This window comes from Nelumbo nucifera, chromosome 8 (assembly GCF_055504915.1).
Source record: "Nelumbo nucifera cultivar China Antique chromosome 8, China Antique-T2T, whole genome shotgun sequence".
NCBI classification, from domain to species: Eukaryota; Viridiplantae; Streptophyta; class Magnoliopsida; order Proteales; family Nelumbonaceae; genus Nelumbo; species Nelumbo nucifera.
This window is the reverse complement of record NC_142656.1, coordinates 9,952,408-9,967,664: the sequence shown is the minus strand read 5'-3', so window position 1 is coordinate 9,967,664 and position 15,257 is coordinate 9,952,408. Positions and strand designations below refer to the sequence as shown.

The following is a 15,257-nucleotide window of genomic DNA, read 5'->3' as shown; positions in this document are numbered from 1 at the left end:
GCTCTGCCCCCCAAGTGTCCGCCGCACAATCCCTCATGAGTGTCATGGAGTACGAGCTCGGCTTCGGTAGGTCGCAAGCAATGCAGGTAGGGGAGCGTGTAAGATCTCCGGTATAGCCGTTCGTCTATCATGACATATTTGGTTGTCTGGCGCTGCACCCTTCTGGCTATATTGTGATCTACAGGGAGAGTCCCGTGTAGCAAGAAGCTCGCGAGTGGGTCAATCCAGCTAGGCTCTGCTTGAACGACGGGAGCGACCTCCTCTGCCCCCCTGATAATGCTAGGCTGAGGCAAGTCCTCTATGTACACGGTTCTCATGGTGATGTCACGGGTGCTAGCAAATCTGGACAGGGCGTCGGCCTCAGCGTTCTCCGATTTTGGGATTTGCCTGATAAAGTGTGACTGGAAGTTGAGCAGGGCCTCTCTGACTTTGGCTAACTAGCGATCATGGTTGGCTCATGAGCTTCGTACTCGCCGGTGACCTGGTTGACCACGAGCTGGGAGTTGCTGCAGATAACAATGTGCTTGGCTTTTACTTCTCTGGCTAGAGCTAGTCCAGCTATCAACGCCTCGTACTCCGCTTCATTGTTAGATGTTGCGAACTCGAAGCGTAGCGCATACTCCAGTTTCGTGCCACTTGGGCCGTGCAGAACTATTCCGACTCCGTTGCCCTGTTGGTTCGAGGAGCCATCTACGTAAAGGATCCAGAACTCCTCATCCCAGCTCGCGCTTGGCCGGACTAGGAGAGATGCCACACTGGCTGCTACCTCACGGGGCTCAGACTCGACCGGCCTGGGAGCTTCAGGCTCACCCGAGCTAGGAGCCTCGTGCTCAACCAGCCTGGGGACTTCGGAGCTGAATGTGCACTCGATGATGAAATCTGCTAAGGCTTGAGCCTTAATGGCAATTCGCGGTTTATACTGAAGGTTGTACTCGCTGAGCTCAACGGCCCACTTCGTCAACCAACCAGAGACCTCGGGCTTAAGTAAGACTTGCCTCAGAGGCTTGTCGGTGAGAATGATAACAGTGTGAGCCTGGAAGTACGGGCGGAGCTTCTGAGCTGCAATTACCAGTGCGTATGCCAGCTTTTCTATCTCTAGGTATCTCGTCTCTGCTCCCTGCAATACTTTACTAACATAATAGATGGATCGTAAAACCCGATCTACTTCTTTTATTAGTACCGAACTGACCACTTCGTCGCTTGCCGAGAGGTACAGTCTTGGGTCGGGTTAAGATCGACACACTAGCGAGGTATTTCTTAAGCTCGTCAAACACAAGCTAACAATCTTGGGTCCATTCAAACCCTTTGCTTTTGATTGCCTTAAAGAATGGCAAACAATAGTCTGTCGATTTGGACATGAAGTGGCTCAGGGCGGCTATGCGGCCATTCAACCTCTGAACCTCCTTCAACATCCGGGGTGGTCTCATATCTAAGATGGCCTTAATTTTGTCCGGGTTGGCCTCAATGCCACATCGGTTAACGATGTATCCTAGGAACTTGCCCGAGGTCACACCGAATACACACTTGTTTGGGTTCAGTCTCATATTAAACTTACACAAAAATTCAAAAACAGAATGCAAGTCTTGTATTAATTCATGTGAAAATTGAGTTTTGACGACCATGTTGTCTACATAGCATTCTACTTTTTTGCCAATTAGTGGTGCAAACAACTTATTTACAAGCCTTTGAAAGGTTGCCCCTGCATTTTTCAATCCGAAGGGCATAACCTTGTAATAGTATAGACCGAACTCCGTGATGAAGGTAGTCTTTTCTTCGTCCGCCGGGTCCATCTTGATTTGGTTATAGCCCGAATAGGCATCCAAGAAACTTAGCAACTCGTGCCCTGAGGTCACATTCACCAAGCGGTCAATTCTGGGGAGTGGGAAACAGTCTTTTGGGCAAGCCCGGTTTAGGTCGGTGTAGTCGACGCACATGCGCCACTTGCCGTTGGCCTTCTTTACCAGGATGGGGTTGGCTACCCAACTAGGGTAGTGGACTTCTCTTACGAAGTCAGCTGCGAGGAGCTTCACGACCTCCTCGTCGACCGCTTTCCACCGCTCCAGGGCTAGGTTACGTTTCTTCTGTTTAACGGGCCTAACTACAGGATTAGTATTCAGCTTGTGAGTCATAAGGTTGGGGTCTATACCAGGCATCTCTACCGCAGACCATGCAAAAATATCTAAATTTTGAAGTAAGAAACTTACCAGTTCGGATCGTAGAGGTTCCTAGATGGAAGCACTGATCTGAAGCATCCGAGCTGGGTCTGCTGCTGAGGTCGGGATTGCGACTGCTTCTTCCATGGGCGTGGCTTGTTCTTCGCCTTTCTCCGTAGGCCGCTCCAGTTTGAGGTCGTCAGCCACCTTGGTCTTTCCCTTCAGGGCGGCGACATAGCACTTGCGGGACTCGAGCTGGTCGCCCCGCGCTACCCCCACATCGAAGTCTATTGGGAACTTCATAGCCAAATGATAGGTGGAGACCACCGCCCGTAGGACACGGGTAATCGGCCGGCCTATTATGGCATTGTATGGGGAGGGGATCACAACCACCAGAAAGTCGTGTTTTAATCTAACTACGCAAGGCCATGTGCCGACTTCCACAGGTACTGTTATTTTCCCAAGGGGCCAGACTTCTTCTCCAGTGAAGCCCACCAAAGGAGTGTCCGTAGACTTTCGGTCGCTTCTCTGCAACTGAAGCTGGTCGAACGTAGCTTTAAAGAGGATGTCGGCCGAGCTGCCCGAGTCAACGAGTACGCGCCTGACCTCGAAGTCATTGATTCTCAGCTTTATTATGAGTGCGTCATCGTGGGGGTAATGGACCCCTCACGCATCATCTTCTGTAAAGAAATTTGGCTCTTCTGTCCTCGACCGCTTTGGACGATTCTGTTCTTCCCGGGCGGCCTCACGAACTGACGTTCGAGCTGTTGCTGAAGTACAACCCGCGACGATCGAACCTCCCACTATCATGTGGATGGTTCCCCGAATTGGCCTCTTCCGGAGGTTGCCTCTGTGGCTGTTCGGCCGACCTGCTGCTGGACTCGGGAGCATCCTTACCGTGCTCCCCTTGTCGACCTACTTTATTATTCCTATTATTATTTTGTGCAAAGTTCCTTAAATATCAGCAACGAATGAGCTCCTCAATCTCGTTGGGGAGCTTTTTGCAGTTTTTGGTGCTATGACCGTGATCTCTGTGAAAACTACAGTACATATTCTTATTTCTCTCATTAGGATTTCTCCTCAAGCGGGGTGGCCACTTCACATACGGGGTGTCCTTGATCGCCATCAGAATTTCGGCCCGCTTTGCGTTCAGTAGAGTGTAATCAGTTCGGTCCGCTATAGGAGCTCGGAACGACTGACCCGGCTTTGCCCCCTGAGCTGCATCCTTCTTCTTTCGGCTATCCCCTTGACTGGAAGGCTCTCCTTCCCTCTTCCTCTTTTTGGGCGCGCCCTCGCCCTTCTGGTTGATCTCCTCTTCGGTGGCTATGAACCTGTCCGCGAGCTTAAGAAATTCAGTTATGGTCGTCGGTTGGTTGACGACCATGTGCCACTTGAACTCTTTATGCGTCACGCCTTTCTTGGCTACTGTGAGGCGCACAGCGGGGTCCAAGCGCGGTATCTGCATGCACACATCGTTGAACCGCTTGATATAACTTCGGATGGGTTCTCCTTCTCTCTACACTATGCTGAGGAGACTCTCTTCAGTTCGCGGACACCGCTTGCTGGTGACAAAGTGGGACGTGAAGGCTTGTGTAAACTGCACCCAACTTTTTACCGATCCAAGTGCCAGGTTCCGGTACCATGTACGGGCTGCTTCTCTAAAAGTGGTGGAGAAGGCCACGCACATGCACGACTCATTGGCTCTTGCCAGGTGCATCTGCGACTAGAAGGCATCTACGTGGTCACTCGGGTCGAACGACCCGTCGTACTTGTCAAGAGGGGGGAGCTTGAAGTCTTTAGGCATCGGGACTGCCAGGAGCTCGGAAGATAGAGGGATTGAACTGAAAGGATGGGAGCCTTGACTTCGCCCAGGCTTCTTCTTTGCCCCCGAGCTCGGACAGGTCGTGGGTGGCAGACCGGCAAGCTCGGCGGTGGCGTCTCTGCTTCTTGGCGGGCTCGACGTTTGTACTGCTCACCTCTGTGCTGTCCGGGATGGTGTGTGTAGGAAGTAGCTCGGGCCGCTAGTGGTGACTACGGATAGAGGGATCCTGCTTAGAGCCTGCGGCCAGAATCTCGAACCGGTTCTCTAAGAACGGGGTATCGGGCTTGGAGGGCTGAGGCGAAATGGACTTGGCGAGCTGGGGTCCTTCTGACCTGACCGCCCGTGGTGAGGCCGGAGTGACCGGTCTTTCCTGTCTTCCGCGGGAGGAGGCCTAGCTCCTTGGAGGGTTCTGGGGGGCCTTTCCTTGGCGAGAAAGGTGCTCCTCTTGACGATGGGACCTAGTCCGCTGTGAGGTTGGGTGCCGAGGAGGGAGCTGCAATTGCTGAAGCTGAGGTTGTGGCAGCTGGGGAAATTGCTGCTGATACTGGTACTGGGAGACCTGGTGTAGCACGTGCTGTTGATAGATCCGAAACTGTTGAAACTGTTGCATTTGAGCCTGCATGGCCCGCATGCACTGCACCAAGTCCTCCAGTTGGCTCAGGTTGGCCGCTGGGGGCACAACCGAGGGTTCGGTGAAGGTTGCTCCAACTGTAGTAGGGAGTGGAGCAACGACCGGTGCTCCTGTGAGAGGCACGTTCAGGCTAGGGATCCCGTCCGCCGAGAGGGGGTACGGTGAACTGTCCGATGCAGACAGTAGGAAGCTGAGGCTGTTCCCTAGAGTTATCCATATCCATGCTTCGTCCGATGTTGGTAGAGGAAGCCATGAGTATTGAGTTTTTGAAGAGTAAAGAGATGTGAAAGTTTAGAGAAAGGCTTTTCAAAGCGTTTCCCACAGACGACGCCAAATGATGTAGCGCGATCCGGCCACTCCTAGCTGGCACTCACGTGGCTCCTGGAAGGTACCTGAGATGAAGAAGAAGAAGAATCCCTGGGGAGTTTACCCGGTGGGGATACTCTGATGCTTAAGTTAGTACTCTGTAGGAGAAGCAAAAAGTAGACGAAGGCTAAGAGTGCAAATAGTGCATTCTCACTATACTCGAAAGATTAAAGGTCTCAAGAAGAAGTTTCTCTTCTGCCCTGAGGGCTTTTATAGGGGCACTCACATCAGGTCAGGCATAGCCGCCACTGGGCTCTTGTCACAGCCGTTACCTGCCAGGGCTGCGCAGGTGGCCGTTGTGGCGTACGTCTCGTCTGGGTGAGTGACACGTCTCCAAAGTGGCAGGCATGCCTTTGCCTATTAAGAGACGTGGACGCAGACTGCCGAAAGAATTGGGACTGCGCCGTCAGTAAGGGATATGGCGTAGTCTGATCGGTACGGCCTGTCAGTCAGAAGCTTCCTGAGGAGCGCTCATGCGGCTCATTCGTGAGCTATTTTGTAGCGAGCCTAGAACACTCCACGATTATCCTTAGCAGAATTGGTCCTTGGGATGACTTGTCTGCTTGAGGGCTCGGACGAGCTAATAACTTTAGCTCGCGAGCTAAAGTTGCCTCGGAGTATCTCTTCAAAGGTAGCTCAGGGAACCCGGAGCTCGCGTTGTGGCGAGCTTCTCCTTTTGTGAGCTACAATGTAGCGAACTACTTTATGGGCCCGTCACTTGATCGTACCAGGCTACAACACTGAGCTATCGCTCATGCTGAGTCAGTGTCCATGTGTCACCGTTTCATAGGTCGGGTCAAATCGTCATCCATCAGATGCTTTTATAGCAAACCTATGCTTTTATTTCCAAATTTTTACTTTGTTTTTTTTTTGATAAATTACTTGGGCTATTATTTGGTATTTTACATATTGAATTTTCCTTTAAACCTTTTTACAAGAGTTGCTTTAAATCTCTATAGATTACATTTCCCCACATTTAAACAAACTTGGATCAAAGGTATGAATAAAAAATGAATAAAAAACAAGATAAGAAATGCGAACTACTAACCCTTCAATTGGAATCTCCATCCAATTATCAAATGCTTTTTGAAAATTATATTTTATAAACAAACTATGGGCCCTAGTTTTCTTGAAATCACAAAGAAAAAAAAATAATTCATAGCCCTCAATCACTAATAGTGAACCTATGGTTAACATTGAAATATTAATTTGTTTGAAGGTTAACATCAATATACCATTTTGTGAAAAAATAAAAATAAAAATAAATATTAGCTCTATATCCAGCCCTCTCCTCCTGATATCCCAAACATCTGGCAACTAACAATGTTGGACCTTTTTAAGATTAGGGGGTGTTATCAAGCTGAGCCGAGTTGATACATTGCACTACTCGAACTCGTTTTTATTTTCTTTTAATTTATTTAAAAACTTGCTACCCAAAACTCAGCTTGAATTCAATCGGATTTAGATTTTCCTAGTTGATGAACTGAACTCAATGAGATACTCGACATACTTGAGTATCAACTCGGCTAGACTCATAAGGTAACCCAGGTAAAAAGAATCATAAAATATTAAATATATTGAGAGTATTATAAATAAAATATATTAAAAATAAATATTTTATTAAATACTCGATTAGGCTCACGAGTTGCTCGAACCAAGTATTATAAAATCCAAATATATCTTTATTCAATTAACTATTCAGCTACTCGAACTTGATTCAAACTCGATTATTTGCAAGTCAAATTCGTGTATTTAGCGAGTTGAGTTCAAGTAACTCACAAGTAACTTGATTTGCTTACACCCATATAAGATCATATATGCCAATTAAGGCTTGATTTAGAAAAAGTATAAATACAAATATGTACAATATAAATACATATAAAATAATACAAAATACAATAATTTGCACTCTGCATATTTGCATTTGTATTCCTTCCAAACTGAGCCTAAGCAAATAGCACAAGTAGAGAAGGACCAAGATCTTGTTAAATTGACCCAGATGAATATCTTGCAAATACACCAAGGGTTTCTGATCCATGAAGCAAAATTGGCTCACATTTTAAATGGTCAATCATGTGTGGAAATACTATAGCCGTTTTACAATTAACTTGGTATATAAGTATTTTACAAAGCTAAATCAATCAAGCATCCTCACATTGCAAGTTTGTCTTAATGTTCTGCAATGTACATGAAATGAAGTTGTTAACAGTTTCTACAGACTCCATGGTTAGTTTGGCTGTGGGAGAGGTATTGGCCAGGATTTGAAAAGCTATGGTAAGCAAGGAACCCCCTTCTGTGGTCTTCTCCTCCGGCCTGGAAGTGAGAACAAGAGGTCTTGTCTCAAGCCCATCTGGAAGAATTGAGAAACCTGAAGGCAAAATGGCGACATTGCTTGAATCACATCCTGTTATAACTGATTGCGTTCCAGTGATGTCCACAGGTGCATATACAACCATGGATTCATAAGCATTTGTACAACTATCTTGGAGTATCCATACACTACTCTCTTTTGATTTCATTGCCTGAAAAAAAAAATGCAAAATAAGGTTAAGTTAAGTTTCCTTTTCAAACCAAATACAGCCTTAGGCTCAGTTTGGAAAGAGCATAAATGCAAATATATACAGCATAAATGCATACAAAATAATACAAAATATAAGATTTTGCACTCTTCATATTTGCATTTATACTCCTTCCAAACTCAGTCTTAAGGATGCCAGTAATCACTCTACTTTAAGTTAGATTGAAGAAGATAACAAAGCAAACTCACCTGAATTGTTACTGCATTGCCGCGATCTTGTCCCTTAGCCAAATTTGCAATGGATTGTACTGGGCCTCCAGTTAACATGATATCCCACTAAAATTTATCAAACAGAAATTACTAATTGATCATGGACATATTATAATTTTCATAAAGAGAACACATGAATGTTTTTGTTTTCATTTGTTGCATCGCCAAAAAAAAAATGAAACACAATTTTGATTCTTGAACTAAGTTTCTGTTTTCAAAAGCAAAAAACCACCCAAGTTTTTGAAATCACAAAATACAATTTTGGAATAAGAAAACATGTTCTTTAATTAAACCAGAAATTCAAGAACACATTTTTTGCTTTAGTTTTGGAAACAAAATCCACATACACAACCAAGAGCATATTTTCTGTACTTTTGTTCTACGAAGCAATTTTCAAATCAGATGTAATCGGAAAAGTCACAACAAGAAAAATAATTCACATTGGAGAACACCCCTAAAGTCTATCAAGAATTAAAATACAATAAATTACAGTTTAAGAGGGGATTAGGGAAAAGGAGACAGTGACTTCACCTCATGTCGTCGAGAATCGTCTCTCAAGAAATCAAAGAGAATATGGGGTGAGACAGGCAAGCATACAGAAGAAACTGCACACAAGATCACCCCAAGAGGTTCTGCTGGGTCGTTCAAATTCTTCCTAGAGGCCACCCTTATGTCTTCTCCTCCCTTGGTTGAGATCTTGGTCCATGTGTGAAAGCTAGATGCACCCACCGCACGGCAAAAGCTCCATGTCATTCGTTGTGCCAGCTTCAAAATGCTTTTCCTTCCGGCCAAAGTGGCCACCCCTGAAGTTAATTTCATGCATGTGAAACTGTATGATTATTTCTACCGAGTTTTTGGCATCGGAGTGTTTTACAAGTATTTTATTTTATTTTTTTAATGTATTATTAATAATTAATATCACATCAACAGTTAAGAAAATTGCATTTGACAAATCTGTTTTTCAAAAAAACATGTTTTTGCAATAATTAGTTCACCGATTTGTGAAAGGAGGGGTTTCTTGAATCGTGATGTTCTAGGTGGTCTTGAATCACTATGATGATGTGACACATTAAAATTTGAAAAAGCTGATTTATTTTATAAGATGTTTATAAATATATTATAATATTAAGTTAAATCATTTTAAACGCCCAATCAGTCAATATCTTAATATTTTTTTTTGTATTTTCAAAAAAAAAAAACAGATGAAATGGAATGTATGTAAAACGCTCGAATGCCAAACACCCACCTAAAGAACTGATCATTCACAAATATACATGAGAGAACAATAAGTTGAATGCATGTGGAGCTCACCAGTTGAATCCTTGGTGGGTACATTGGTTGCCATGAAGAAAACAATCCTCTCACATTGGAGCTGGAGTGTTGCCATCCAGTGCCTGGCGCCAAACGCAGTGCCACTGTTAACAATTGAGCGAAACATAGTGTGGACTGTGCTTTTCTGGCACTCCAAGTGCTCGACCCAAGTCACCTGAAAACAATTGAAGATCATCAACACTGAAATTTGACTAGTACTACATATTAATCATCCAAGAAATTCAGCTCAATCATCGTTCTGTGAATTTCACTGGGTGGAGTGAGAACAATACCTTGCAGTGACCATTAGATTTGTCCTCGACGATGCAGCCAGATGGCCTTTTCCTGCATTTGACAAGGGATGCATCAATATTGTCTTCAACTTTGTCGATCGACACATCAACGATAGCCCACCGCTCGGGGCTTAGTTGCTTGCAGTATCTGATGAAATACACCTCTCTTGTGGGCACCATGGGTGTGAGCATTTGCAGTTCTGCAAACATCTGAGATAGATAGATTGATGCATTTGTTGTTGGAACAATTTCATCACAACTAAACTTAAAATGCATTACATAACTAAGACACATAAAAAATGCTTAATTACTTACTAGCTGCACAGCACCATTTCTATTGACGCCTTCTCCATCGCAGATTACATCTACGGTGGCTGCCTTAGAGATCATGCAAGGAAACATCTCCTTCCATTGATTCTGCAACACAAGAACATACAATGAAATGGGGATTAATCAAAAGATGCTTGCCTCAGAGTCGAATTAATCATAAGGAAAATTAAGGTGGCGAAAATCTTAATTACCACGTCCATGAAAGCTTGAACTAGCCTTGAGAGGTCTACGAAGACTACACCAGACTCTCTTGAGGCTTCAATGGATCTTTTGATCCGTCCATTGCTTGAATTCTCAACCGAGAACTGGCGAACATATTCGTCGTAATTGAGTATTTCGCGGCCAGTCTCAACACTTCGAACCCACAGAGGTTCACCTGCAGTTGCCATCTTGTTGACCTCTTCCAGAGCTTGGTAGACGATCTCCAATATTCTGGACTTCTCAAGCCCAAATATCCCAGTGTAGTAATCTAAGGAGCTTCTGTTCTCTTGGTCGTTTCCGGCCGAGCAGGAGGAGCTGGGTGATGCCGTCCCCGGAGGGTATTTCGCGATGGTTGCCCGCAACTTTTCTAGCTGCAAACAAGAGAAGAATCAACAGCCAAATTAAAACCCTTTAACTCTCACTCTCAGTCAAATATCCAAATGTTAAAAGAAAGGTTGCGCTTGCTATCGTGGTGTTGCATTTCTGTTTTGTTTAAGGTGTAATCAGTAACAACCCACCAAACACACATCAACATCGCTTCACATTTTGCAAGCAGTGATTCCACTTGGGCTAACTGGGCATTTCTGAAACGGGAGGAACTGATGAAAAGTGAATCCCATTTGGTTACCCAACCTTCAACTTTCAAGCATGATTTGGTTACCCAAACCAATTAAACACTTTCAAACATGATTTTGATGTTATACAGCCTAATGGTTTCTGGTTTAAAGACAGTGTAGATTGGAGAATTGTCACTTTAATGCTTCCCCGATTGTCCCCTTATTCCAATTTATAAAATTTTTATAGATTTATACAGTTGGGAACGGTGACAGGTGACAGGTGGGGGGGACTATCACAATATAAGCGAAGATTGAAGAATAAATGTGGGTGTAGGATAATGCATATAGAAAAACCAATAAAAAATTGTAAACAGAAACAAATAATAATTAAATTTCCCAAAATTGAATATGGGTGTTGTGTTTCTGTTTCAACCTAAAGCACCTCTATCAAAAAGGATTATTTTGCTGTTAGGAGGGAATCATTAAGGTGGTCCTAAAACAAGAATGCAACACCACAATACCAAGCAATGCCCCCCACACACACACACACACAAAAAAAAAAGGCAAACGTCTAGACTTTTTAGCTCATTTTATTCTTCTTTATTTAAATATCACCTTCCAGCTATAAATACCTAGGGTGCAAATATTTATTCCAAGTTACACCTCTATAATACCTCATTAGACTTTTAATCAAATATTTATTCCAGCCCTAGGGTTTTGCCTAATAACTTATGCCTCCTTTAATCATCAAAATGCCCTTAACAAAAAAAAAAAAAAGAAGAACCCGACAATTTCTATGATGCTGGAAGAGTAGGGAAATAACTTTGACCAATCAGAACCCCCTAAATTTTGATGAATAACACAGTTGATTGGTTACCAGTTCTATGATACCAGTTGATTGATGATTTCTTTTTAAGTATCATAAAATAGGATTTGACCATGATACTGAAAAAACTTATAATCAATCAATTGGTGAGTGGTTTTCACCAAAACTCACGGGTTTTGATTGGTCAATTCTCTTCCGGTATCATACACATAATAGATTTTCTACATAAAATAATATATATAAATATGTATAAATTACGTATAAAAATGTGTGGATTAAGCCTAAAATATTTGGGCCCAGACCCATCCCTGAAATTTATGGGCCTGATGCAGGCCCAGCTTGTATTGAACTATATGTAAATTCCTTTTGTTAGATTATACTTTATAGTTTAGTTTACTTATCAAAAAAAAAAAACTCAGAATTTTAGGACCGATTTAGGCTGAAAAATGATCACACTTAATTTAAAGTTTTAAATTAGTATTTACACATATTTTGGCATTTAAAGCTCCATATAAAAGTATTTAAAAACTTATATACACATAGGATGCATCAATGCAACTCTTACACCTTTCGGGCAATAGCTTTAGAATAGGTGGAAGCAAAAATAAATAAATAGAATAGAATAGAAGGTATTTAATCCATAACCCTATCTGCCCATGAGGCCCAAACACGTAATTAATGGCCCTTGTAGTGACCCAAATGGGGCCCACAGAATATTCTTTAACTTCCTTATATTGGTATATGTTTTAGATGCTACCCGCCTTTGGCAGTCTGCCAGTCACCTACTACTTCCGTGTAATTGGGGTGAAGCCGCTTTCAAACTCAATGGCCCAATACGACATCAGGGAACAAACGGTTCGTGCCGGTCAACCCAGTTTGACTGGCGGATCGACCTGTCCCATGTCCCAACTCAATGACAAAATTCATAAATATAACACATCCATGTACCAAAGCACCCTCTGTCCTCTGTCCATTGTGTCCGGGTCAAATGGGTTAACTCCCCCTCCCCTAAAATCATCCAAAGTTCCAAACCAAGGCAGCAGCTCTGCCGGTTCAATTTGGGTTTATCATGAAAATAAAAAATACAAAGAACAAATTACACTAACCTCGGCTTTTAGCTTTGCATTTTCAATCCGTAACTGCTGCTCCTCAGTCGTTACATCTTTGCTAGAGGTAGCAAAGCCACAATTTGGGCAACAAGCCTTCTTAATGGTCTCCCTCATGGTTCGGTTTTCTTCTCTGAGCTTCTCTATCTCAGACTTCAACAGAGCATTTTCATGGCGCTCCTGTATTGCCTGCAACACCCCCCCCCCAAAAAAAAAAAAAAAAGAAAAAGAAAAAAAAAGAAAAGAAAGGAAAAAATCACCCATTTATTATTGATAAATTAGAAAAATTTTCAGCCCATCTTCTACAATTGGGCTGAATTAAGATGTTAATTAATGTACCTTGATTTGGGTTCTGCGATTTTGAAACCAGAACTTGACTTGCCTAGGGGCAAGGCCCAATTGCTTACTCAGTTGTTGCCTTTGCTTCTCATCTGGGTGAGGCGATTCTTTAAACAATCTGCATGCAAATATCCATGTCAATGTGGACAATACCTTAAGATAATGTTGCAAAAAATTTTAATTTTTTAATTAAATTTTCAGTGAATTCAAATATTTAATAAATTTATGTATTTTTTTCATCTGATTTATTGTAGTGTCATTGTTTAAATAACTGATTTTCCCCAAATTTCTACAGCAGATAATTCTCAATGCAGAAGAAAACAATCAAAAAACCAATGTTGTTAAATACTAAAATTAAGCAAAGTTGAACTATTATTGCTGAAATTTCTAATTTTGAGCATTGAAGGAATCTAGCAATTCCCAGACAAATGTACAAATAGGTAGGACAAAAAGAGAAGAGGGGAAAAGAGACTAAAATCACAAGATATATACTAGTCATACACATATATGTAGAAAAGTTACAATTGAAAAAGATATTTTTATCAGTCACGAGCTTTCAAATATGTAATTAATGTACATTATTCATATATTTTTCAAATTGAAGCAAGAGCTGGCTGAGTCAACTCGGTGCTTCTGAGTCATGTAGGCCCCTGAGTCAAAATTTGTATTGTGAGAAAAAGGAAGCGCAAAGTTGTCGGAAACGCACGCCCTTGACCCGTTTTGTTTGTTTGTTTTGAAAACAATCAAGGCGCAAAAATGCATCGAAAACTCTGTTTCAGTAAAATATCGGATGGTTCATGGTGGGTATTGGGTGCAAACTATTGAATTGAATCGAAACGAGGCAATTCCCGAGTCAACCCAGCAGTCTGTCAAATGGAAAAGTGAAGGAAAAGCTAAGAGTGAGAGAGAGAGAAAGAGAGAGAGAGAGAGAGAGAGGGAGTGAGAAGAACGCACGCTTCCATTTCTCGAATTTGCTCGGCTGTGTGCCTGTGATATTTCTTTCTCTTCTTCTTCTTGTTCTTTCCCTCCTCACCGTCGTCCTCTTCATCTCCCTCGGCGTATCCATCTTCGTCGGATCTTCCGGGGCCAGTATTCTCGCTGCTAATCTCAACTGCGTCTTCTCGGCCTCCGCCTCCGCTCTCTTCGTCACCTTGTTCCACCTCCACGCTTGCCGCCGGTGTAGCAGCACCCCGAAAAACACCGGCCTTCACCCAGAAAAAAAGAAAAGAAAAGAAATTAAAAAGAAGAGAGTGGAAACCGACCAAAACTTATCGAATTATTGAACCAAAGAGAGCAGAAAGTATACAAGAGTGAGAGAGAGAGCTGGAGAAGCAAAGAAATCTTTGGTGCGAGAGGAGGGATTCGACATGTCCACGCCCATGGCAATTACATTCTTGAATGACGAAAGGGGTAGCTGTTTTAAGGGGGCATCAATGGTGATGAGAGAGAGAGAGAGAGAGAGAGAGAGAGAGAGAGAGAGAGAGAGAGAGGAATGTGGGGTCTGAAGGATTTAAGGATATAAAACAAAGAAATTCAGGTTTCTTCTTTTGTGCGGAGTTGGGAGAGAGAAGAGGAGGGAAACATAAGTGCATGGGCTGGTAGGTGTTGAACGTTAGATCTTTGGGTGGAGCTGCGCATAACTAACTTGTAGCAGTTGAATGCCCAACTGTTATTTTTGAGTTGTATATCAGCTTGGTTTGAGCCGGCTACTACTTTACTAATGGCTTCAAGCTTAGTGACACTCTCTCTCACACTCTCAGACTCAGTTTTGTATCCTTCAATGAATTAATGCTTCCTTACGTGGACCACACAAATATAGATCAGTCATCAGAACTGTTCATTAATTTGGTCAAGGAGTCAAGAACCCAATGAATGAAAAATCACACAAGCTATGGTGATTAATCAGTGATAATCCATGTATCTTGACCCTATGCAACAAGAAATTGGAAGAAGTCAGCTTTTTGGAAACCAGTCTTGGCTTGGGCCCACAACAGGATTTGATCACAAGTGACCAAAATTGGTCCCTTCATGGACATCAGAAGCCAAAACTCAGCTTAATTTCCATTAATCTCTCAGACTCGGACCAGAAGCAGAACTAGAACCATTTTGGTCATCGGGTCACACTCAGTCACTCACTCAAACAAAGATGCAAAAAAATAAAATAAAATAAAATAAATGGGTAGACATAAAATGGTTCCAATTTATCTTTTCAAACTAATAATTTTTCATCAAAACAAGTTTATAACAATAAATATTAGATGTTATAATACCTAATAATATAGATATAAATTTGGGGTATGATTGACCAAGTCAACATTTCCAAGAATTGGGCAATCAATAAACCTTTTTGTTAATTTGAGCTGCCCAACCGTCTGGTCTCTGAGTCTGAAAACACTGGCTAGAAGTCTGCAGTAGTTTAATAACTGTTAATAAGTTTAAGGTAATAATATTTAAGTTAAATCAGATGGCAGAAAAATTATCCTAGATCAGTTCTGAACCCATTAGATGATGGGTCCTGTGAGCCGCTAATATAT

At 42.6% G+C, this 15,257-nt stretch overlaps 1 protein-coding gene across 1 annotated transcript; it reads right to left on the bottom strand.

Annotated features, from left to right (window-relative positions):
- Positions 1-7,029: 7,029 nt before the first annotated feature.
- On the bottom strand, positions 7,030-14,212 carry GL2 (HD-ZIP IV family of homeobox-leucine zipper protein with lipid-binding START domain-containing protein). The gene is made up of 11 exons (XM_010251391.3): positions 14,030-14,212; positions 13,678-13,928; positions 12,724-12,841; positions 12,385-12,573; positions 9,886-10,266; positions 9,680-9,781; positions 9,365-9,574; positions 9,072-9,246; positions 8,292-8,563; positions 7,740-7,826; positions 7,030-7,494 (listed from the first exon to the last, which is right to left on the bottom strand). Exons 1-11 carry the CDS (start codon positions 14,102-14,104, stop codon positions 7,114-7,116), a joined length of 2,241 nt encoding a protein of 746 aa, XP_010249693.1. The 5' UTR covers positions 14,105-14,212; the 3' UTR covers positions 7,030-7,113.
- Positions 14,213-15,257: the final 1,045 nt, after the last annotated feature.

Excerpts from the sequence above, each read along its gene's own strand:
- GL2 (XM_010251391.3), bottom strand. The coding sequence starts at position 14,104 with ATGGGCGTGGACATGTCGAATCCCTCCTCTCGCACCAAAGATTTCTTT. Across the intron at positions 9,575-9,679 it reads GAAATGGTGCTGTGCAGCTA|ATGTTTGCAGAACTGCAAAT; the intron begins GTAAGTAATTAA and ends TATCTATCTCAG. Across the intron at positions 9,247-9,364 it reads AATCTAATGGTCACTGCAAG|GTGACTTGGGTCGAGCACTT; the intron begins GTATTGTTCTCA and ends AATTGTTTTCAG.